General features: G+C 35.1%; 1 protein-coding gene across 5 annotated transcripts in view; it reads left to right on the forward strand.

Annotated features, from left to right (window-relative positions):
- The window catches only part of WDR7 (WD repeat domain 7), a 277,127-nt gene that overhangs the window by 88,734 nt on the left and 162,568 nt on the right, over window positions 1–25,825 (forward strand). For all 5 annotated transcript variants that reach the window (XM_031441852.2, XM_010997206.3, XM_031441850.2 and 2 more), the window contains one exon: window positions 21,380–21,493. In XM_031441852.2, coding sequence (XP_031297712.1) covers window positions 21,380–21,493 — 114 coding nt within the window. The remainder of the gene's footprint in view (window positions 1–21,379; window positions 21,494–25,825) is intronic.

Below are 25,825 nucleotides of genomic sequence, written 5' to 3' on the forward strand. Positions count from 1 at the left end.
GGTTAGGCTCGTCTTTCTGTCCCCCTTGGAAACAGAATAGGATTTCTTTGTTCAATGAAAGACACTCATAGTAAATGTTTGGGGTTTGACTTTCAACAAGCCACACTGTAGTATCTATTTTAACCTGGAACTGAAGTCACTTTTCTGATGATTATAAAGTAGTGGTCATTCTGAGCACAAATATGGATGGACCAACAATATGCAAGAAGGTAAGATGGAACTCTGTATTATAAAAGTAGTGGAAAACTATATTGTAGCTAGTAAAAATAATTTAAATATTAGTGCCTTCTTTGCTAGGCAGATATTTTCAGGGTTTGCTGGTGGGGAGAGGATGGGGGAAAGGATAGGGAAGGGGTTTGATAAATATGATTTAAGTGAGTCCCCCTTCTCCCTCCCCTTCTCCCCCCCCCCCCCACCGAAAGGCATTGAACTGCATAGCATTCTTTTCTTCTTTCTTTTTTATATATGCCTCAGTTATTTGGAACTTTCTAACAGTCTTTTAAGGAATGATTTTATAGATAACTAAGTGTTTAAAATCATTAGATGCTCAGATTCTAAATAAAATTTAACCCTTTTTGTTGAAATATTTCAAAATGTCTCTGGCTTACTGAGCATCTTCTCAGTAGCCAGAATTGTTGTTTTTGGCCTGTGCCGTAAAATCACCACCCTGTGCTTATTGAAGAGAGCAGACTTCTCAGAATATAAAACTTCACAGATTGCTGTGCCTCTTGCATTTCATATCCTATTGTTTAAAATAATTTTTCTTCCTCCTCTCTTAATTGTCTAGTAATTGTTGCCAATTACCTTGGCTGTTTTGCGCCCCCAGCCCCAACCCCCCAGTAGCTCCTGTCCTGATTTCTAATTTATTGTTTCCAGTGTTCTGAAGAGTGCAGAAGCCAGGTTACCAAACTTAGTTCAGTTAAATTTAAAATAAGAGTAGATTGGCTGAGACTGGGTCTCTCTGATGAAAGAAGTCCCCAATCTTTAGTGAGGGCACTTTGTGGGGTCCCTGTTGGCTCCTCACTTTCTGCTGTCTTGACTGCTTTCTTAGGTCTTGGGGGGAAAATATTCTGATTAAAAAGTGGAGAAAGAAAGGGAAAACCATTTGGTTGTTCATGAAGAACTGATAATTTTGAAGAGACCCCCTTTGGTAATTAATGCCTGTTTTGTGAATCAGTTGAAATTAAAGTATGAGGTTTCCTTAGAAATCTCGGTTAATAGTTGTCTTAAGCTGTTCACAAAGCCAGCTGGGAATGACTGCACAATGGTGATTGGAGAGGGAAAGTATTAAATTATGACTAAGTGATACACATAAAAAGTACTTCATCTTCCGTGGGAATTTCTATATTGTGAGGCAGGAAGGGTTTGCCTTGAGCACACTAGTTGTAAAGTATCTGTTTGTAGTGTTTCGCTGGGGCTGAAGGGATTTGTTCCTCTTTTTCCCTCCAGAGTGCCAGAGCTATGGAGCTTAATTTTAAGCACTTTAGGCTGATCCTGCATTTAACAGCACTAAACTCTTCTACTTATCTAAATTTGGCTACTAACCTAATAGAATAACAATGAAATTTGTCCTTAATCAGTCAGAGCTATCTCAAGGAAAATCCTTTAGTTTCATATGACTTGAATTCCTTGAGGTGATATTTGATATTTTTTGTAATTTTCCTTTATCCTTTTGACAAGTTTTGGAAATTAGTAAAGAGGTAGATTAAAACCGAAGGCATTACTGGATCGATTGGTTATTCAGATGTGACTTGTAAGTAATAAACAGAAAACTCTTGTTACCAAGTCACGCTGTAGGTTAGGCACTTCACAGGACGCAGCATGACGCCCTCTGTGTAACAGACGCTGTAACAATATAGCCCGCAGTCTGGTTTCAGGAGCCCCATGGCCGTTTTCCACCTTGTGGAACAAAGCAAGGAGTGGAGCCTAAGGAAATTCAGTAAGTTGTTCCTTGTTGAGCAGTGAGGAACTGGGGTGGGGGTGGGGTTCCATCAAGTGTGGGACCCCTTGCCTGCTGCCTGCCTTCTCATTCCGCTCAGGGACCACTGGTTGTCACCTGGCTCCTGTGGAAAAGCCTGTGGAGCAGAAGGGGTTTGAAATAATTTCAGTTTTCTCATGCCACCTTCATTTTTCCTTCCACGAGTCTCCTGTTCTCCCTCCCTTCAAGGCAGAAATGAACTCTGCTAAGAGTGGCAGTTGGTGGCAAGGCCCCTAGGAGGCACGGCTGGCTTTCTTTGAGGTGTTAGTACCCTGACTACCTGCTTTAGTGTAGGAAGTTGAAGGTACTTAAGTGTGTGAAGACTGCTGGTAAAAGAAAAACTCATTCAACCTGTGGCACATTGTTTTTTTTACAAAATGATGTTCAAATTGAAATGCCTGTTCTCCCTTTAGCTGCGGTTCTCGTGGCCTTTGCCACAATAAACGACCTAATATTAGCTGCAATGAAGAGTATGATACCGTTTTGTGCCATTAGACTCTTGCTGATTTGCTGAAGAACAAAAATGTACAATGCTAATGGAAATAAAGTGCTCTACAACACTGCGCACGAATACTGGAATATGTCTTTGTAATAGAACAAGTGTCTAGTAAGCTTTTGAATATAAATTTTCTTTATTCTAGTACAGGTTATTTCAGTACAGATAGAGTCCTATTCAGTGTACTTTTACAGAGCAGAAAGCTGAACTGATGATCTTGTGATGTTTTAAATCTTGACACTGAATATGCATGAACAAATCCAATTTAATCGGAAGTGAGATGATTGTAGTTTTAAACCGTACTTCTAAGTTTATTATCGCTTTATATTGACTGGATATTACATATAATTGCATTGCTTTAATATTTTAGTTCAAAGCCTTTTTATGATCTGTTATGTGGCACAATAGACCTTATAGTTTGGAAGGAAAACAGTAATTTGAAGTTATTACAAGAAAAGTATATGAACCTATTTTACCTGTAATATTTATATTATTAAAGCAAATGGTATATTTTGTTCTATTGTTTATAAATTCTGGGACTAAAATGATTAAATATGCTGAAATGTGTTTGCCTAATTCATTCTCCCTCCCACTCCCTGCTCTTCGTGGGGAAGAATGGTACTTTATATTTTTCCTTAGTAATATTGTCCCAATGATTTAATTACATCTAGTGTCTATTTTTATTAAGCAGATTTTGATACAAAGAAGTATGTTAAATGTGTTTTAATATTTATAAGTGGTTTCATTGTGCATGACATTTGCAGACTTGGTTAATATTTTAGCACCTCTAATACACAAACATAAAGAAAAAAATTTGTTTTATTGGTTTGAGCACCCGAATTGACCCCAGCAAGATTGAGATTGATCTGGTTTCTTTCAGCCTGTTAAATGCCAATCCAGTCATCTGTAACAGTACTTAGTATTTTTGTAATTTTTCTATACATATTTTCTGTGTTCTATAAAACTTGCCCATCACTTGAAAATATTTTCCTTGCTTGATTTAGAGATGAAAACAACCATATTTCATTGCCTATTTCATTGCTCTTTGATTTTAAAAATTGTTTCTACAGTTAATGTCTGCTATAATCAGTTATTTTTTATAACCCTTATGAAAGGAGTTTATATTTTACTAGGAAAAGATGATAAGACAGACTTAACATATGAAATGTGTACTCGGACTAAAGAACACTCGGCTTTGGGCAGTGGAAATGGAAGAAGAGGAATGATTCTTAAAAATTGAATATTCCCACTGATTTTAAGAAATACAATGAAATCACATCCCTCTAATAATTAAGCATTATTAAGCAAGTTCTGGTATGGCTTGTGGGTACAAAGATATAAATTCAGCTTATTTGTGAGATACTTTTCTGTCTCAGGCATGAAGTAAAGAAGGCTTTTTCTTTACTCTCTGCTAAGGGATAGCTAGCAGGTCTTACTCAGGTTTTGATTTTGATTTGATTTTCGCTTGCTTGGTTTTTTCCCCCCTAAAGCAAGGGTGAGTCTTTAAAACAAATAATAACAAAGTCAGAGGAACTAAACTAGGAGTGAATCTCTGAATCTGGGTGATGAGTAGAGGACTGGGCATTTATAGTCTTAATCTAAAGTGTCATGGTATTTTCCATAAAATACTTACATAGGGTTGAAAGTTGACCACATAATCTTGGGTGTAACCTGTTGTAAAGGTGTGACCAGGATTCTTTTCCCCTATAGAAGTTGGATGGGCACTTGGGATCGGAAGCCTTTCGCATTCTGTTCCATCACTGCCCACTCCCGTGGAGAAGAGATTCAAGCAGAGAGATTCTCAGATGTAGGGGGAGAGGCAGGCGGGATGAGTTTCGAAAGGTGATTCTCCTAAATATTACTCCCTCCTCAACTAAGAATCTGTGTTCATTCACTCAGTAGTTTCCAGTCAGGTGGAATTAGGGAGAAAAATACTGTTTTTCAAAGGATTTTTCTAAAGGTGGATAAGCAGCTAATCTACAGAACCAGATTCTTGGTTAGGCAGTCCCATGGAAGGAGGGGTGTTGGAGGGTCTTGCTGCTCTTATCTCTGGCTCGCTTCTGTATGGGATTATTTGATTAAAATTTTATGATGTATTCAATATTTCCTGGTCAGTTATTTTTCTTTCTCACTTATGGTGTTTTTTTGCTCATAACCCAATTTATTGACCCTTTCTCTTATTGTTTGAGAATTTTGTGGCAAAACTATGGTAGTTATCCTTGCTATTGGAATTCCCCATATTTTCTATCATTTCCATTTTTTTCCTTGCCTGTCAGTTGAAATTGGTCCTGCTTATGTGTGTGGAGAATGGCTGTTATCTTTTTCCATATGGCTATCTGTTTATCTCCAAAGTACTTACTATATGAAGTTTCTATGTGCATTTTTTTCTGTTTTCTACTTTGTTCCATTGGCCTATAGGTAATTCATGTTTTAATATTTAGTAATTGTGGCTCAAGCCCTTCTTTTTGAGGCTTCTCCTGGCTGTTCTTGCTCATTTGTCTTTCCAAAGGAACTTTATAATCAACTTGTTTAGCTTTAGGAGGGAAAAAAAACCTGATGGCATGTTCATTGGGATTCCATTTAATTTATAAATGAACTTAGGGGGAACTAATATTTTTATAATGTTGAATTTATATCCAAGAATATAGTATGCCTTTTAATTTATTCAAGTCCACTTTTTGGTCATTCAGGACATTAAAATTTTCCTTATATAGTTTTAGATATGTGTTAGGTTGTTAGTTATGTAGTTAACTTTTATTGTTCTTCCATTGTAACATTTAACTGGTTTTTGTTTGTATATAGAAATGCTATTGATTTTATTGGTTATGTAACCTGATACTATTATAAAAATTTCTTGCAGATTATATGTGTTTCCGTTGGTTTTTTGGGGTTTTCAGATTTGCATAATTATATCCTTTGGAAATAGAGACAGCCTTTCCTTTTTTTCAACTACTATGCCTCTGACTGCTTTCTTCTATATAATTGTATTACCTAACACCTCCAACACAATGTTAAATAAGAACTGTGACTATAAAAAGGTTACATAATGCTTAATAATGAGTTTCTGTATTTTGAAGGTAAAATTTTTTTAGTTTAATTCCATTTTTAGAAATGGAAACTGTACTATTTGGCTAACTCATTGAATGTATTTATAACCAGAATCATACAGATTATAGGATATATTATGTGTCAGTGGAGTTTATATGTCTGTGCAATTCACATGTGTTCTACAGTTCTTCCCGCTGGGGGGCTTGGTAGGATACCTATACCCGTAGTGCCGTTGGAAGTGGTGCCTCTTCTTAAGATAACTGGGAGAGTATCTGTCTCTTCTGTCTCCACTTGAAGATTTCTCTATTACCCCACCATCTCATTCTCCCTTCTCCCTACTCAGGTGATCTCATGACTTTGGGGAAGTAAATCTAGTTACTTTTCTTTTAAAAATGGAGGACCTTGAACCACAGATATATATCTGATATGTGTGTTTGTCCAAGACTGCTGATTTGAAACTCATCCTTTTTAGAAGACTCAACAAAAACTCAGCTGGTATAGAAAGATTTCTATATTGATCATCTGGTGGGATTTTACTTGAAACATGCTAATATTTCTAAAATTTAAATTTCCACTAAAATACTTAATAGTGTTTTACTACTTAAAATGAGGTGTGATTATCTAATTTGTCATCTATTACCAGATTTATAGGAGAATAGCTTTGTCTCAGTAATTGTGTTGAATAATACAAAAGAAGAAAAAAAAATCAAATATCTATTAAATTCATGCAAAGTGCTAGTGCTTTTACATTTTCTTTAATTTCATTAGATTAAAATGTACTAATGAGTGATCTAAAAGTTAATGCATAAAATGAAAAGAAATTAAAAGGAAAGATAAGAAAATCAAGATCATCTCTACATTTTCTACTGTAGTTCTTAAAGTAGTTTGAAGTTTTTTTTGCTTTTGTTCTTGTTTTTTAATTACAGAAAGAGGAAAGAAATCTAACTGCAATTGTACCCTAAAGGATTGAAGACCCTTCCCTTTGTTTGAACCTAAATAGTGGAAGTCTTATATATAGTAGAAAAAAATCGCTCTCTAGTAGTTTATTGGAAATACATGGAAAATTTAGGGATTCATCTTCTGATTGATAATTAATTAGTTCCACACAGTTTTAAAAATATAATTGACACACAACAGATATAAATAGGATACATAGGAAAAGGGGAAGAAGCAATTAATTATGACTGAAGACTAAATACATTAAAATATTCCAGTTTCAAATTTCTTTACCAGGTTGGTGATCATTCTCAAGGTGCTAATCCCTTCATTAGCGTAATAGACAATCTCCATTCCCAAAGAAACAATCTCATCCTGTGGATTCATCAGAATAAACTTTTACCAATCTGTCTGAAAATATGCCAGGAATAGTAATAGTGATTATAGGATGGGGGCAGGGAGAGTTGCTATTGATCGGATCCCTTTGGATAAAACGTCTCGCTTCACCTGAGCTGGAGGTTTTGACTAGGAGCTTCACAATCATTAGACTAGAGCCTTGCTTCTTAACCCAGAGCAGTTTTGCACACTCCTCACCCCTACATTTGACAACACATGGAAACATTTTTGTCCCAACAGAGAGAGGGTGTGATACTGGCATCTAGTGGTTAGAGGCCAGAGATGCTGCTAAACAAGACCCCCGCCCTCTCCCCAGACTACAATGTAAAATATCAGTGGTGATGAAGTGAAGACAGCCTGGATCAGAGTAATCAAAAATGGTGAACTTGTTGCCTTCTCTCCAATTACATTTGTAAGAGATAATGTGTGAATGCTTACGTGGCTGAGGAGGACACAGCAGGTGAGAGGGTAGTATTTTTCAGTGGTATTTATGTAAAATTAAATTACCTGGTTCATTTCCTTTTGCATTTAGTATTTCCTGCTTCTTTTAAGAAAACCATTTTTCTTAACATATACATTATGTAATGTGTGTGATAGACTTTTTAATGTTAATAAGACTATATAAAATAGGTATCATACATAGAGCATATGCTAAAACTTCCTATATGAACGCTCTGCCTATTTAAATAATAAAAGATTAAAAACCACTTTAAGTAAATGTTCTCATCAATCTGGCTATCACAGATATGTTTGGTCTTTCCTTCCCTCCCTCATTCAGCAACTGTTTATTAAGTGCTAAGCATAGCCGTGGGCCCAGGGGAACATACTGATGCATGAGCTAGTCATGGTCCCTGTCTTCATGGAGCTTATTGTCTCTGTTATTAGGAAGGCAGGTAATCAAATGAGCAATAAAACAGTGTGGTAAGAGCTATGACAGAGATAGTACAGGATGTGGAGGTGCCCCGCAGAGCCAAGGGCACTGACGTGTTAACAGCTGGACCATGATCACAGTATATGGAAATGCCAGGGCTTAATGTCAAAGAGATGTATTCAGAAGGCAATACTAAAACTTTTTGTAAGTTTGAACAGTTTGAACTATCGAAATCCATTTTAATTTTATATAAATTGAGAATTTCTCTTTGTGCAATGGAAGTGAATGAGAAGGGTAAGATGGCGCAGGATGACAGTATCTTAATTAAATATTAATTGAGATCACATATTTGTGTTCTTTATATCAGCTATTTTGTTTCTACTTATTCATCACAACTGTGATTTTTAAATACATGTTACAAATACTCAAAAACTATCAGTACTGGGGCAATATCTTAGGTGCTAGGTGCTGTGAAAGTTATAAAAGAGCTGAAAATACTAAGATGTTTATAATGTATTTATGTATATGTTTCATGTAACATTTAATGAAGCATTAATATGTAAAGCACTTCTTAGAAAAATGCTTGGTACATACCAAACATATTTTTATATATTGGCCTCTGTGTTATTTTTGTCACTGTAGGGAGCGTTTGAAAAGAACATATAAGCCAGCCTGATAACGTGTGGAAATATACATATTTATGCAGAAAGAATTAAACATATTTTTAAGTCGTGCTGTGGAACAATTGAAGGGAAATTAAGGGTGAGGGTGGAGTGTTTGCAAAATCAGATATCCTGAATTCTCATGACACCAAGTGGATTGGGATCATTTATTTACCCTCTTTAAAGCTCAACTCATTATTGTTGGCATTCTCTTTAAGAGTAGTTGATCTACTTTTGTTAATCTTCTCAAGGTTCTTTAATGATAGTTCCTTTTTAGTGATTCCGTATTTCCTTCCCCGGTACGTCCTCACCCCTCAGCAGCCCCCTGCTGCCAGACTAGTGGGAGAAGGGGTGTAAAATGCAACTTCTCTTCTGAGTGGCTGCTTCATTTAAAAACATATTTAAATTTTTGTTTTTGTGGGATTGAGTTTTAAAAAAAGAAAGTTAATGTTCTCTGCACATTGTAGTTTCTTCACTATCTTAGTCCTCATCTGACTCATTTTTCATTCTTTTTATAACTTTGTTTGCAAGTTAATTCTTTAAAAGCTCTGCCAGAGGCAATGATTGGTGCTCTCGTAGTTAATTCAACTTTCCATCCTCCTCTAAATCATTGGCTAGATATGAATAGTCTTTAAAATGAATTGTGAGATTTAATCAGTGTAATGCAATGGAATAATGATGTGCTTCTGCAGATGCATTATGCTCATTACAGTGCATGAATGTTGAGATCTTCAGCAGTTTGATGCCATTTTGTCATCTTTCCAGGCTGAAGTAAACATATTTCATGCACCTGCTTCCTTAGTTTTCTTTAAGGTTTATCATTTTGCTTCTTTCTTTATATTCCGTGTATGAATATATATTTACATTTTGAGACATGATTTGTGTTTCATTATGATAATGAAGCAACACAATCTACATAAAAATAAATGTATATAGTAAAGTACTGCATTTTGATCTCCTTGGGGCTAAGGTCCAGGACCTTATTTTTTATCCCCAAATGACCCAGCAGCAAGCCCTTAGCAGGCACATAACTGAGGAATGAGTAGACCTTTTGTAATGTCAATTTGTTGCTCACGTTATTCTAGCATTGACCATAGGGAGCCCTTTTAAGTTGATTCCAGTGTAATTTTGATATGATCCCACCTATTTTTTTTTTTTTTTTAAAGAACTGTCTTATTTTCTGTTATAGAACATGCTTGCCACTCATCTGGTATTTCCCTGGGTGAATCCTAGAGCAATCAGTCATTTCTCCAAGGAGCCTGGCTCCCTTTAACAGAGGTACTAGAAACTTAAGATCTGGATGCCAGGAGTGCTACTGGGATTTCTCTGCTTCTAGGTCCTCTTACTGGATAAAACCAGGAAATGTGTATGTGCATACTAACTCATGTGTGGCCACATATCTGTATTATTTCTGTATCTGCCTATCTCTCTGTGTTAAAATAGGTGTGAATTGATACCGGCATATCCTGTTTAATCCACCACAGATTCAGTCTAGTCTTCCCCTTTTGCTTATTTGTAATTTCTTTCTCTGGGTGTGAGAAACCTAACTCTCATTATCTGTAGTAGATTGACTTGTTCTGTCAACCCTGGTGGACATAGAAAAGTGAGTTAGAATTGCTAGCACATACACCTGTGAAAAACCAACTTAGCAACTAGAATTCAGTAGTTGTGCACAGTTCTTTCTGTCTTTGGCTTTACAGTAAGCAGTGTTTTGGCCTGTTTTCCAGAGTTACTTAGGTCAGCTCCTTTTTTTCTTTATACTCTTCAGTGATGTTATGTCATACCCTTATAATGTTGTTATATTCGTTTGTCACAGTCTGCAGTTCATTCTGGGTTCCCTGGTATTCTGGTAAATTCACTATTATTATTTTTAAAGTTCACATGCAATAAAGTTTACTCTTTGGGTGTGTTGGTTTGGGGGGTTTGGCTAAATGAATAGAGTCAGTTATCTACCATCACAGTACCATACAGAATATTTCAGACACTTTGGGAATTTCCTCTTTAGCCTCTTTGTGATCAGTCCCGCCCCCACCAATCCTTGGCAACCACCGATCTGTTTTCTGTCCCTGCAGTTTTGCCTTTTCCAAAATCCTGTACAGATAGGAATTAAACAACCGGTGGCCTTTTGGGTTTGGCTTCTTTCACTTGGCAAAATATATTTGAGGTTCATATTGTTGCACGAGTCAATATTTCATTCCTTTTTATGGCCTAATAGTGTTCCATTTTATGGCTGTACCAAAGTTTGTTTATCCATTAACCTATTTAAGGACATCTGGATTGTTTCCAGGTTTTGGTGGTTAATAATAAGCTGCAATAACTATTCACATTAACTATTCATGTCTAGGATTTTGCATGAACATAAGATTTCAGTTCACTTGGGCAAATACCTGGGATTGGAATTGCTAGGTCATTTGGTAAGTGTGAGTGTAATTATTTAAAAACAAACAAAAAAACCTTTCAAACTGTTTTCCAAAGTAGCTGCAACATTTTGCATTTCCGTTAGCAGTGAATGATATTTCCTGTTGCTCTGTACCCTTACCAGTATTTGATTTAATTAGTTTTTTAAAAAATTTTATTTTAGGCATTCTAAGACATGTGTAGTGATACCTCATGTGGTTGTAATTTGTGTTTCCCTAATGACTAGTGATGCTGAGCATGTTTTCACATGGTTATTTACAATCTGTATATCCTCTTTGGTGAAAGGTCTCTTAGATCTTTTGCCCTTTTTTTTTTTGTTTGTTTTTTCTTTTGGCTTGCTTGTTTTCTTATTGTTGGGTCTTAAGACTTCTTTATATATACTGCATACAAGTCCTTTAACAGATATGTAACCTTTCCAGATATTTTCTTCCAATCTGTGGCTTGTCTTTCGTTTTCTTAACAGTATCATTTACAGAACAGAAGTTTTAAATTTTGATATAGTCCAATTTATCAGTTTTATCTTTCATGACTCGTGCTTTTAGTCAGCTGAAAACTCTTTGGCAAACCCCAGGTCATGCAGATGTTTTCTTCCAGGAGGGTTACAGCTTTCTATATATATTATGACTTGGTCTTTCCATTCATTTCTACCTGTAAGTAGCATTCTTGTCTGTTTCATCCTTTTTTAACATATAACATATCTTCCAGGTCATTAGCTTGCTATCCATGCTTAACACTTCTGAGCTTTGCCTATAGTCTCACAAGCTACTTGTATCCTTACTATTTAGACTTAATACTTCTTATGGTTTTCATCCATCCAAATATTTTTCTTGTTGTCCATTGAAGAACTTAATATTCTCAAATAATGAAATCAGAGCACATCACAATATTTGTCCAAGTTACTACTGTGAGAAATTGTTGGACTATCACAAGTGCCTTTTGTGTGCTCTTATAGCATATTGCTGCCAATTAAATGTGTCTTCTACTAGGATGATAAGACAAGATTTTTGTGTTTTTTATTTTCAAATCAATTATTCATTGTGTATTAAGAGATTAAGAGGTCAAAAGCTTTCTTACTTTTGTGTGTGTGTGTGTGTGTGTGTATTATTGGCAGTAAGAGAAGTAATCATAAGATGAATTGGTTCTTTGAAATGTAAATATTTGTTCTAAGTGTTTTTGGCTTCAAGTGGCTTATATATAAACAGATGTCCTAAGATGTCTGCAAATGTAGTTCTAAAAGTTCTAAAAGCAGTGCTTAATAAAAGTTAAAAAAGGAAAAAAAGACAAATGAGTTCATCAGATAGAAAAAAATGTTGAATACTGGAGGTCGTACATCACTTCTAGAGAAAAAAATAATAAAAATAAGCCAGGATTAATAATAACAAAAGCAATGGTAATAATATTGATGATCCTAATAATGCTATTTATTGAGCACTTATTACATCCTAGGAGCTGTGTTAAACTACCACTTATATCCATCATTAAATTTAATAGATAACCTAGCACTGTCTTGTTTTCTTTGCATTGCACACGAGGATACCATGCAGCTTGGCTGAGTTGCCTTTTGGGGACTGTCTGCAAGTATAGATCAAACTCTGTGCCTTCGTAATTGTCTTCAAACAGCTACTTCTGGCTCTATACACACTGAATTTCTGGACTACTATGATGATGAGAAAGAAAAGTTATAGGGTTACCCTGACTTATCCTAAAATCTCAAGTATTAAAGTTCTTATTTACTGTCATTGCATGGCCACCAGCCCTAGCAATCTTCTGCTCATATTCACCACCCGTTGACCTGGGCTCTCCAAGTACCACAGTGGAGCCTTAAAGAATAAAAACATACTCCTTTTCTGCTTCATACTTTATATTAGCACCTGTTTCTCACTGCCTTTAGGGCTCTGATTTTACATGTCCTCTTAGCCTCATTTTGCCTCTTCACACATTTTTTATGCTTCTGTTACCCATTTCTATAGATACATCAGGGTGCTTTAGGGTATGGTCCTGACTTCCTAGAATTTTTTTCAGTTGGCACCATTCCATGGCAACTTCTCATACATACTTCAAGACCCTGCTCAAATATTTCCTTCCCATGAGGTTCTTTTTGACGTGTGCTCTCTTCCTCACTGCATCCCAAGCAGACTTAATTGATTTTTCTTCAGATGCGCACCGTATTTTCACTTACAAATTTATATTTTCCACGTGGCTCTTAAGTTTCTCAAGTGTAAAGTCCCTGTGTTTTTCCCCCTTTGTTTTTAATCCCCTTTGCCTAGCATAACCATCATTCCAGAAGAAGTTGATTAATCTTCCCTCCTCGTCCTTCCCTCTGTTCGGACCCTCACCCCATAAAAATGACGCTTGATTTTCTCCCTGTTTATATTGTCTTTATTTTTCTTAAAATCTAGATCGTGGTTTTCAAACTTTTTTTTAATTGAAGTATAATTGGTTTACAATGTGTCAATTTCTGGTGTAGAGCATAGTGATTCATTTCTACATATATATATATACACATATATATTCCTTTTTATATCCTTTTTTATTATATAGCATTGCAAGATATTAAATATAGTTTGTTGTGCTATACAGTAGGATCTTGTTGTTTATCTATTTTATATATAGTAGTTAGTATCTGCAAACCGCAAACTCCCAATTTATCCCTTTCCCCCCGATATCCATAAGTTTGTTTTCCATGTCTGTGAGTCTGTCTCTGTTCTGCAGATAAGTTCATTTGTGTCCTTTTTTTTTTTTTAAGATTCCACATATAAGTGATATCATATGGTATTTTCCCTTCTCTTTCTGACTTACTCAAACATTTTTTTAAAGTGGTATCCTTTCTCCAAATGAAAACTTGTGTACAATGTGCTTGCACCCACACCCTCACAAATACAAAGGTACAAGTGGGGAGTGTGGACGTCCCTATTCTGCTCCTGGCACTTCCTAGGGAACTCGTAGGGCTCTAAGTAGTAAGGTTTGAAGATCATTGGTCTTGCTGCTGCGTCTGCATTTGAGTCCTTCCAAATCATTCTTCACATTGTCTCAGGACAGGTCTTTCTAAAACACAGATCAAATTATTTCTCATGTTTAAATTTTGCTAATGAGTCTGCATCGCCTTACCTCACATGCGAGCCGCTTGGGAGCTAAGGGTGTCTTTCTCACCTTTGTGTCCTTAGTACCAGGTGTGACTAGTACCTGGTATGACCCAGGCTTCATGTGCGGTAGCTGGGTGCTCCGTGAGTGTGGAAGGTAGTGAGGGCACTTGGCGTGGTCACCTGTCTTCTTCATTCTCCTGGCCGTGCTTTACTCAGACTGGCAGTAACAGCCTTCCTCTTACTCAGATCGCTTCCATTTTCAGGCCCAGCCCAAATCCTAACTCCCTATTTCAAAGCTATCCTTAGCTTTAGCAGCCTTCATCAGTTTACCTTTCTTGGATTTCTAAAGCATTTTATTGTGATTATGAAGAACAGCATGCTTAGTGTACTGTATTTATTTAGTGAACTTTTTTTTGGTTACTACTTCATGGTATAACCTCTGCCTGGGTAATCCTAGCAAAAAAAAAAAAAAAAGAAGAAGAAGAAGAAGAAAGAGAAAATTCATAAATAGTTTCAAAGGTACTTGACCCAGTTCTGAGATATATAATTTGGGTTTCTAAATCATCCAGAGGTTATTATTTTAAGTTCATTTTATTTTTATATTATTTTAAGTGCTTGAGTACAGTTGTGTGTCAAGACAGATCTGCCTTTGTTCTTCAACATGTTGTTGGTTGAAAAATAAATCTTTGTTTTTTTGTGTCTTCTGAAACCAAAATTGGTGTTGAGTCAGCTCACAGCCTGCAGATCAAATAGAAATCTTTGAAAAAGTGCATGTAATGAATTAAAAGTATTAGGTGTGATTTTTTTTACCATGGGTCATTTCCAGGTTCTTGTTGGGAAAGAGGAAAAAATAAAGTTTTATACTCTTAATTGACCTTCTGTTGATATAGTATACTTCCTGTGTTCTCTCTTCCTTGTGTATTTTTCAGTAAATGTATTTCTTCTGTTATTTTCAGAATTGTTTATAATTACATTTCATGTGAGAGCAGTTTTCTTACAAAAAAAAACCAGAATGTTAACTAGGAAAAAATGTATTTCATTTCTTGAAAAGTAACTAGCAAAACTTACATTACCAAATGCTTATTATGTTCTTATTTAGGCTTGAAGACATTTGTTTATTCTTCAGTATATTTTTCATTTCTCTCATGGCTCTATGGCCTTTAATAAACCAACTTGTTTTTGATAAACTGAAATGATCTCTGCTTAGAATTAGGAATAAATATCCTCAACCATTTCTTGCAGGAAGACTTTTCTCTGAGACATCTATACTGTTATATTTTATATTTTTGATGTTATTGGAGAAGGAAAAGTGGATACTGTGTCTTTAATGGAAAGCAAAAGGTTATCTTTCTCTGGCCTTTGTGTGTATGTGCTGATGTGGTTGTAGGCAGCCAGACAGGCAATGTGTGCGGAGAGACTGGGGAACCGGCTGCGGATCGATAGACGTGGTGTGAAGTGAATTAATGCGAGGCCGGCCGTCTGTCTGTCATGAGGATTGTGGGGAATGCGGGGCGGTGTGGTCAGTCACCGCAGAGATCTGCTTCCAATAAATTCAAGCCCGCTGCCTGAAAATAAACGCTAGATACGCACATACTCCCTTCCTGATGGTGAAATTTTATTTTATTCAAAGTAAATGCACATATCAGATTCTTGCCTCGCGTACTTTAATTGGACCACTGGAAAACCGCGTTGTGAAAAACTGATGAGATAATACATGCTGTTTTTTTAGATCCACTTTTCAGTCTCAGTGGAAATCTGTATCGCAGTGGGAATAAGAAATATAATTTTTGCTAATATTTGTAAATATTCTGGTATACATCTTTCTGATTCTTAAGAATATTGTCTATCATTTCCATCTAATCTTCAATAAAATAACAAAATTATAATGAACTCAAATGATTTCATGTTGTAATACTGGTTAAAGGGCTGTGCTTTAAATGTTAAAGCATTAAAATTTAGTATTTAATCTTTGGTGGTTAAATTAATCACATGACACTGAAATCTTCTGAGTTCATGTTATTAATCATTACTCAGTTATTATTATCCAGTAGGAAAAAAAAAGGTTTATAAAGGTCATTTACAAGCGTTTTAATGATAAATTTTATAATAATGTACCTGATTTTACAGGTGGGAAGAGGCAGGTGCAGTTTTATTTCATTAATTTTGAAAACTGTATTTCCATATTTATATGAAAAAAAAAATGTTCTCCTAAAATGATTGAAAATATCACACACAAACAGGAAAGATGTCTGTGTACATCCTTCACAATGAGTAGTGGTCTGAGTATTTAGAAATCGAGATGGCTGGAAGGTCTCACCAGAGCCCTCCCTGCCCACTGTTTCTTACTCCTGCTGCTGCCACAGCCCAGCCTCCCCCTTCCCCTGCTGTGTCCAAACTTACTCATGTTTGTTTTCTGCTCCATTCCCTTTTTCCTCTTATTTTCCTCCTGATTCACAGTGCTAACCCATTTATAGATGCCTACTGTCTAGCATAATGTACATTCATTTTTTTTTAATTTTGTGAAATCCGAATTTGGGGACTACCTGGTTGTTTAAGTACCTCATATTTTTCAGTTAATTTTTTGTATCTTTTTTATTGTATCTCTTCATCATCTCATTCTTGTACCTTTTCATTGTATATCTTTCAGCAAAGCATGCTTACTATTATTTTATAGTATGTTTAGATAACATAATTTGTGTCATGGGTTTGAAGGTATTGAGTTCTATTCAAGATGTATTTATTAAATATGAGATATTCTTTACTGTCAGATATTTTGTGGATATTCAGAAAGTAAATGTCTTAGATGTTATGGCATAGCCTGACAGATGAGCTCACTTACATCAAGTATGTAAAAAAGTAGCAAATTATCACTGTGTGATTAATTCACAGTGCTTATAATGTTGATTATCGATATGCAAGAAACTGAAGCTTCCGTGTAGGTATCTTAATATATGTCTCAGGTATATTTCATTATCTTATTGATAGTGGATAGTGATGAAGTGACTTTTATGTTTCAAGAAGCTTAGCTTTTTCATACTAAGAAGAAAGTAAAACTTTTTTTCTGGTCTTCGTGTTTCATTGAAAATAGCATTGTATTCTGGCATAATCCTCAATTCTCTTTAGTGACAGTGATGTAATACATTCTGTTGTATCTTTTTTTAAAGTTAGGTTTATTGTATAGTTTATATATAGTAAAATTCACTCTTTTTAGTGTACAGTTCTGTGAGTTTTAAACAAATGTGGATAGTCGTATTTCCACTCCCACAATTAAGATTCAGTTATTTTCATTATTATAAAATATTTGCTCTGACCATTTTGTAATGAGTCCTCTACCACACCTTGAGCCTCTGGCAGCCACTGGTTTGATTTTTATCCTATAGTTTTGCCTTTTGCAGAATCTCCTGGAATGTCTGCCTATAATCATAAGATAGTAATACAACACATGACTGAATGCTGTGGAGATTAGAAATATTGAAGTTATGGATGGGCTTTTAAAAAATATTATTATTCCTTTTATTTGCAGTTAACGAGTACTATTTTTAGAAGGATTAAATACTGGCTTTCACTCATCTCTGACCGTAGCTTTATGGTCCAAAAGTTCCAGAGGAGAAGCTTCTATCATTTCCTTAGAACAGTCTGTTAAAATTCGTTATAAATCATCTGTGCCATTTGGTTTTGAGAGTTGATTGTAGTAATTTGGTCTTTCCATGCTCAGTATCTCTCACATTTATATCTTCCAATAAGAGTTTGGAATCTTAAGTATTTTGTGTTACCATCCCACGCCCAGTCTGACTGAAGTTAAGATATTTAGCTGATCCTTAAAAAATGAAACATATATAATTTTAAAGTAACCAACTTAATCTTTTTTTTTATTATTGGTAACAAAATAACCCAGATAATCTGACTGTTAAGAACTAACGGAATAAATTACAAATATGGTCAAAATCAAGGATATAGTTTAATTTTTTTAATTAATTCCTTCCAGCTATGAGAAAAGCCTTCATGGTGAATTTTGTTTTCTTGCTGCATAGATGTTCCATGTGGCCCCTTTTCTCCCTATTTTCTTCAGCTATGTGGCAGAAATGGCATCAAAAGAGTACATGGAAGTCGTGTGGATTTCTTGGTTGATCTGGAATGGTAGCAAAGCAGACTTTTAAGAAACAACTTCATTGAGATATAATTCACAAGCCATTCAATTGACCCTTAAAACTGTACAATTCAGTGGTTTTTAGCATATTCACAGAGTTGCGCCACCATCACCACAATTTCAGAACATTTTCATCACACCAAAAAGAAGCTATCTACCCATTAGTATAACTCCCCGTTTTCCCCCAGTCTGCCCAGTCCGAAGCAGCCACAAATGTACTTTCTGTCTCTCTAGATTATCCTATTCTGGACACTTCATAGAAATGGAGTCATACAACACGTGATGTTTTGTGACTGGTTTCTTGCACTCTGTGCTTCGTTTTCTTGTACTGCTGATCAGTATTCCATTGCGTGACTGTATCACGATTCTCTCTCTATTCATCAGCAAATTGTGATAAATTTATACATTTGTTCAGTCGATGGACATTCAGATTACTTACACACTCTGGCTCTCATGAGAAATGCTACTGTGAACGTTCGTATACGAGTCTTTGTGTGGTCATATGTTTTCATTCCCTGGGGGTGGAATTGCTGGGTCATATGATAACTCTATGTTTGACCTTTTCAGGAACTGCTCGACTGTTTACTGTTGAGGGTTGAGAGTGCCTTATGTAGCGAGGTCCTAGTCCCTTGTTGAATATGTGATTTGTGACTCTTCTTCCAGTCTATAGCTTATCTTTCCATCCTCTTAATAGGCTCTTTTATAGAGCAAAAGTTTTTAATTTTAATGAAGTCCACTTTACCAGTTTTCCTGTTTATGGATTGTGTGTTTGGTGTCAAGTCTGGCCTCGGGTATCAAAGATTTTTCTCCTACTTTTTTTTCCTTGAAAGTTTTATAGTTTTACTTTCTACATTTAAGTCCATGATTTATTTTGAGTTAATTTTTGTAAAAGGTGTAAGCCTTAGGTCAAGATTCATACTTTTGTCTTTGGTTGGCCAGGTATAGCAGCCCCCTTGTTAAAGAGACTATTTGACTCCCTTGCTCTGCTTTTGCATATATGTCAAATATCATTTTGCATGTTTGTGGTTGTCTTTTTCTGGTTTTCTATTCTGTTCCATTAACCTAAAGCCACATAGTTTTAATAACCTTATATGATAAGTCTTGAAATGGAGCAGACTGGTATATTCCTAACTTCCCCCACCCCTCAAATTCTTTAAGCTATTCCAGTTCCTTTGTCTTTCCATATAATTTTAGAATAATTTTGTCTATATGAACAAAAATATTGTGCTGGGATTTTGCTGGGAATTACATTAAACCTGTATGTAGAATATTGACATCTTTACTATGTAGAATATTTCAACTTACGAGCATGGTATGTTTCTCCATTTCATTTATTTAGGTCTCTTTGATGCTTCATCAGTAGATTTTGTAGGTTTCAGCATACAAGTCCTGTATATGTTCTTTTAGATTTACATCTAAGTATTTCAGTCTTTTTGAGCCATTGTTAGTAGTATTTTTTTTATATTTAGGTGTCCACATGTTTGTTGCTAGCATATAGAAATATAATTTAAAACAGAATTTTTTGTATTATGCAGACTTGCTACACTCACTAATTCAGTTTTGTTTTGTTTTTTGTTTTTTGTAGATTCCCCTAGATTTTCCATGTAGACAGTTATTTTTTTTTCCTTGACTAGGATTACCTCATCCATTCCAAACTGTATGTGTTTTCTTTTCTTGCTTTATTTCCAAAGGTATGTTAAGTGGCGGTGTGGACAGCTTTGCTTCGTTCTTGATCATAGGAGGAAAGCATTCAGTCTTTCACTGTTACGCAGAAAGTTAGCTGTAGATTTTTAGTAGATCCTCTTTATTAAGTTGGGCAAGTCCCCTTCTCTCCTCGATTCCTATTTTTCTGAGTTTTTTGAAATCATGAATTGATGTCAAATTTTGTCAAGTTATTGACATGATCATATGATTTTTGTTTCATCTTTAGTCTGTTAAAATTTTGGATTACATTGATTGATTTTTGAATATAGAACCAGACTTACATTCCTGGAAGAAATCTCACTTGGTCATGGTGTATAATTCTTTTTATATGTTGTTGAATTGTACTTACATGTTAAGGATTTTTGAGACTATATTCATGAGAGATATTGATCTCGCATGGAGTTTTATTTTTTGTTTGTTTGTTTGTACAGTTGAACATTGAACAACGTGGTTTTGAACTGAGTGGGTCCACTTGTATGTGGATTTTTTTCAATAGTAAATACTACAGTACTACCTGATCCATGGTTGGTTGAATCCACAGATACAGAGGACTACAAGTTATATGTAGATTTTCAGCTATACAGAGAGTTGGCACCCTAACCTCTATGTTGTTCAAGAACTGTATTTTCTCTTTTTTTTTTTTTCTGCCAGGAGATATAGGATTTTATAACCCTTACTTTGTTTTAAAAAGAACCAGTTTCAGTGTAGATCCTTGTTGGTCTTTCAGTGTTGGTTACTTTGAGATATACACTTTTTCTCCTTAAGCTTTGTCCTAAAACACTGAATGCCTTCAGTTGAACAGTTACCTGGTACAGCCCAACAGCTCCATGGAGGACTTGGCAGTATTCCTACTCAGTATTACATGATCAGTGATTTCTCATGGTTATGCTCTGATGTTGTGTCATACCCCCTATTCTGCCATGAGGAACTCAGTCCCTGGAAGGACTTGGTGGTAAAAGGATATTGAGATTTGAAATCCAAAGACCTACATGTCACTACTGGTTCTTGAATTTACTAGCTGTGTTATGTTGAGCAAGTGCTTGATCTCATCTGATTAAATAAGATAAATTTAAGTGGATTTGTAAATTCATTACACAGAAGTATTCTCATGGAATCCCTTAACTGTACAGGAAAGGAAATACTAATGATAAATGATTATTACCATCTAAACTGTTCATTAATATCATTTCCCCGTTTCTCTGATTATTCCTAGAATTATCAGGTGTTGGGCAAGGAACAAGACTAAGAGATTTCAGAGATTTATACTTTGGTTTAATAATACGAAGTAATGATTTTTGATTTTATGCTTAAGAAATAAGTGTTTGGGAATGTGACATTTACCTTCTTCTCTTTGTGATTATTTTACTGATAGCCGTCTTTAATTAAGTAATTAACAATATTTTTCTAGTAATTCCCCATCTTTAAAATTTTATCTTGAAAACCCTACAACAGAAATGAAACCGTAAAGGGTAGCTTTATCACTTTGCAGTTATTGGGGACCATTGATTTAGCACTGTTCACTCTTTTGCTGGAGCAATACTGAATAAAGTGGTTGTACTAAAATGTGCTCTCCTCCCAAAATGTACGTTAGTTTTTTGTTTTTTTTTTAAACTAACTGTTGTGCTTCCCATTTGTTTTAGCTGGGGTCTCAGCAGAAGCCATGCAGACTATCACCACTGCTCCTGATGCTTCGGGGCCAGAAGCCAAAGTCCAGGAGGAAGAGCATGACCTTGTAGATGATGACATCACAACCGGTAAGCACAGATATCTTTAATGTAATCTGGATGAGCTTTGTCCCGTATTGGAAAATGCTTTTAGGTCATTTACAATGGGACTAAATATATCGACGGAAAGGATGGAAACTAGTACTGATGGAGTGTTTAGTTTTTTGAGACCCTTTAGTGTCCTTTTTGATCTCGAAGTAGAAAGAAGCAGAATTGTTTACTTGGTCCAAGTTTGTTCATTGTTGCTATAACAGTGAACCTGCTAGCTGTGCGTTTGATTTTCCGCGGTCCTTTTAATTCAGAAACTAGGATCATTACTAAAGCCTTAGAACATGTAGAAGAATACACTTACTGTGTTTTGAAAAGTTTTGCAATTATCATAGGGTAAAGTGAAAATACTGAAGTTGTAATAGCAATATATACGATATAGGCTACATAAGGAAACTTACACTCTTTGTACCTGTACTGTGGAAATGAATGCTGCTTTTTAGAGTTATTTACATTGTTTGGTTATTGAACATTCTTATCTGTATTATTTATCACATAATCAGTCATAAGGTAAAGTGTAGTAAAGCCATGCACTGCGTATGTTCAGCCTATCTTTCTATAGACTTGAAGCAGTTTCAATTACTGGACCTCCAAATACATTCACTTCAATTTCTTTCAATGCACAGAAGATAAAAACAACCTAGTATAAATATTTTATTGGTATTAAGAATGATAAACTCTTGTTTTTCATGCAGATGGTTAAAATGTAAAATCTGACCATATAAATCTATAATTATTGTGAAGCAAGAAATATTAACTTAATAGTAATCAATAATTTGAAAAGAAGCATGCCTAGAAAATAATAGTAAAATTTTCAACAAAAATTGAAGTGAGGGGAAAAAAAGGAAAGTTGTTACCCCTCTTCTTCCTTTGAAAGCTCTGTGTGGAAGGTTTTTTGTTTTGGGGGTTTTTTTTTTTTTTTGGTTTTTTTTTTACTGTTATCACGTGAATGCCCTTAAATTTTTTTCACTGGGAAGAAGTTGAGGAAGCCTAATGATCTCCCTTGAAAATTTACAAAACCTGTATTAAAAACCTATAGACTTGTGCCACTGCTGCAGATAAGTCATTGATGAGGCTGAGAGGCATCTGGTTTCCAGCAGAAATGAGATGGTGGTGGCTCTTACTTGTTACTTTTTAATGTATCAGTTCATTAATTTTTTTTTTAAATCATCCACCTTAGATATAAATTATTTTGAAAACTTCTAACTTTGCTGAAAGTCATTTGTACTTCACAATTATGGAAGTTGTTTCAGCAGCTACTAAAGGAAATTTCATTTGCAGATTTTGAAAACCTAGTTCTTGCTTTATTCAGTTTTCACTGCTTTTTAAAAAATAATGTTATAGATATGTTCTATTATTCCCTTTAAATTTTAAAGGTTTTGTTGTCTGTAAAATGTAGTGGTTCAATTAATGAGAAAAAAAGAAATTGCCTTTGTAATAACACAACAACTCAATTTGCATTCCAGAATAAAAGTTGAATTTTTGAGCACTGGAGTAAACATTTATTAAACCCGTATATTGAAATTGTGAATTATGCACTGCCAAATTCATGAGGCAGCATGATAGCACGTGACTGTATCTTTATTTGATAGTTTTTTTAAAAAAGCTTAAGAATGAAAATATACTTTGGAGAGTCAATTAATGCTACATAAACTGTATTTTAATCTGTAAGAAGTTTAGTTAAGCGTGTGTGACTAATGGCTTTGATCAGTTGATTTACTCATTTCATGCCATGAGTACTAGGGGCAGGAATGTTCAATATCCAAAGAATTTAAATAACTAAGGCAGGCTTCCTTAACATGTTGTCAGAGCAACTAGCATGCGGCAGCCTGTACATCATTCAGGTTACCTTTAGACTGTGACTTGATTAAGATGTGGTATAGATTTTTGTGAGGGTTTGGAAGAAAACCATATTTCTTTTTATTGACTAAAATCCTATATAAATTGCATTATGAAAAATACGGTGGGTGCATTGAGAGACACCTGTTTCAAGCAGAATAATCTTATTTTGGGATAACCAGCATTGTAGAGCACATTTACTACAAAAGGGGAAACTGGCCAGTGTAGCCACTCACTTTGAAAAATCTGATTCTGTTTCCTGGTTATTTTAAAGGAATTGCTCTAATAATATCTCCTCATAAAATACTATGAAATAGAAATTATATCATGACAGAGAGATTTGCCTGTGTTCTGAATGAACTCTTATTTGAATGCTGTAGCAAGGCTAGTATGCAGAGTTGTATTAATTTTATTTCTATAGTAATCTGGGACTTAATTCTTCAGTTAACTGAATTCAACAGCTGACCAAGACAGCAATTAAAATGTGCAGTATAATGTAGTGCTTTTGCTGTGATTTTTCCTCTGGGCGAGAGCGGATGAGTATTGTCTTCTGACACTTGAATCTGAGCCTGGCAGTCTTTGTTAGTGTTTGCCTTATGAAAGTAAAGGAGCATGGATTAAGCTGTGTAAGTGGTGGCTATGATCAATTGGAACTAATTAAATTTATTTGAAATGAAGAGTCTTAACTGGAAGAGAACAGCTGGAAAAACTGGGAAGAAAAAATTGAGTCTTGATTGAGACAATTTAAGCCTTCACCCTGTCATTTAAAAAATACGCTGCAGCTTCTTTCTACATCTCTCTTTTTAAAGCTAATATCTATTGATCGACCTTACAAAGGAATGCCAGTGTGCCTTGGTCAACACACACCCTCAGTTTTACTTAGGATTCCATCTTAAGGTTTATCTAATTCTTTCCTTTAACCAAATATTTTAAATTACATATCAAAATCGTATTAGCTATTTTCACAGATTAATACTGTTTCATGTAGAAAAAATATTAAAACCCGTCCCTCGTATTTTTTTATGTCATACAGTATGCAAGGGAAATACACGTTTTTCCCCCAGTGGAATTGTTTCAGGTTTTGCAATACTCTGCATATTTAAAACCTATTTAACTGCAGTAATAGAATTTTCTTGAAAGTAAAAAGAATGACATTAAGATTGTGTCTAGGTTATTTATAATTTTAGAGCCACACAAACATTATTTTATACCTGTGCATTTGCTTTTGTATGTGTATTTGTATTTTTGGTAATCATAGTTTATTTTTTAAGGTAGACCTTTTATGTGACTTTCTTAATTATCTTTACACAGTTTTTATGTGGTAAAGGATAGCATTCTAAGTGAGGATTAAGCAAATCATCTCTTAAACATTGCATTTTGAAAAACAGCCTCCCCTAATGGCAGGTTAAAAAGAATTTTGAAAGAGTTTCACTCACAAGCCTGCCTGGACCCCTGTGAGAAAGTCACTATATCCTTCTGAGGGTCATACTGCAGTGTCCTGCCCTTTGTTCAACACAGCAAGGACACAAACTGACCATATAACAGTGACAAAGGGTCAAGAGTCACTGACACTGTCAAAAGGAGACAGCTTGATACTAGATCAGCAGCCCAGTTGACAGGTTCAACTGCTTACAAGAAATGTAGCAATGATATATGGATTCGGATGGATGTGCTGACTCTATTTGTTGTATTTTTTGTAAAATTTAAATTTAATTTATAAAAAAAAAAAAAAAGAAATTCTGTGGAGAAAAGAAAAATAGAGAAAGGGAAGAGAACTTGAAAGCAGTATCAATTGTCAACTGACTACGTAGCATGTACTTTATTCTTGACTCTTAGAACATTTCTTTGAAGTGTATTCCAGTATTTTTCCAGATACAGATGAAGAAACAAGCTCAAAAAGGTCACGCTCATGGGTTCACAGACTTAACAAGTAATAGATCTGGGACTTAAAATGAGTTCTGCCTGACTCCAGAGCCTAGATGTGGCCTTCAGCACCACCCCACACCACGTCATCTTCTCAAACCCACTGAATTTTTGACATTATTTACCTTTTCTTTTGAAATGTGAGATGATGCCACAGTCCACCTTTAATGCTTATGATAGCAAGCATAAGCCTGATATTTACTGGATATCTATCTTATTATTTAGAATGCAAACTTGTTCTTCTAAATTTAGAGCAAGAGATTATCTCACTTAGGGGGAAAAATCATGACACACTTGTTCTTTAAATGCTCTTTTACAATTTCTTCTTTGAATTATTTAGGACTACTGTGATGTAAGACTGTAAATATAAGTAGTGTTCATTATTAAACAGTTATTTTATTACGTATATGTAAAATGAAATGTTCATCGTTCTCTCCAGCTTTTTGAAGTCACCAGTATAAAACCGACGCTTTTAACGTATATTCACATACTAAAGTCAACATTTCTAGTCTGTTGAGATAAGAGTTGAACAGTACGTCTAGTCTGAGACTA

This window comes from Camelus dromedarius, chromosome 28 (assembly GCF_036321535.1).
Source record: "Camelus dromedarius isolate mCamDro1 chromosome 28, mCamDro1.pat, whole genome shotgun sequence".
NCBI lineage: Eukaryota > Metazoa > Chordata > Mammalia > Artiodactyla > Camelidae > Camelus > Camelus dromedarius.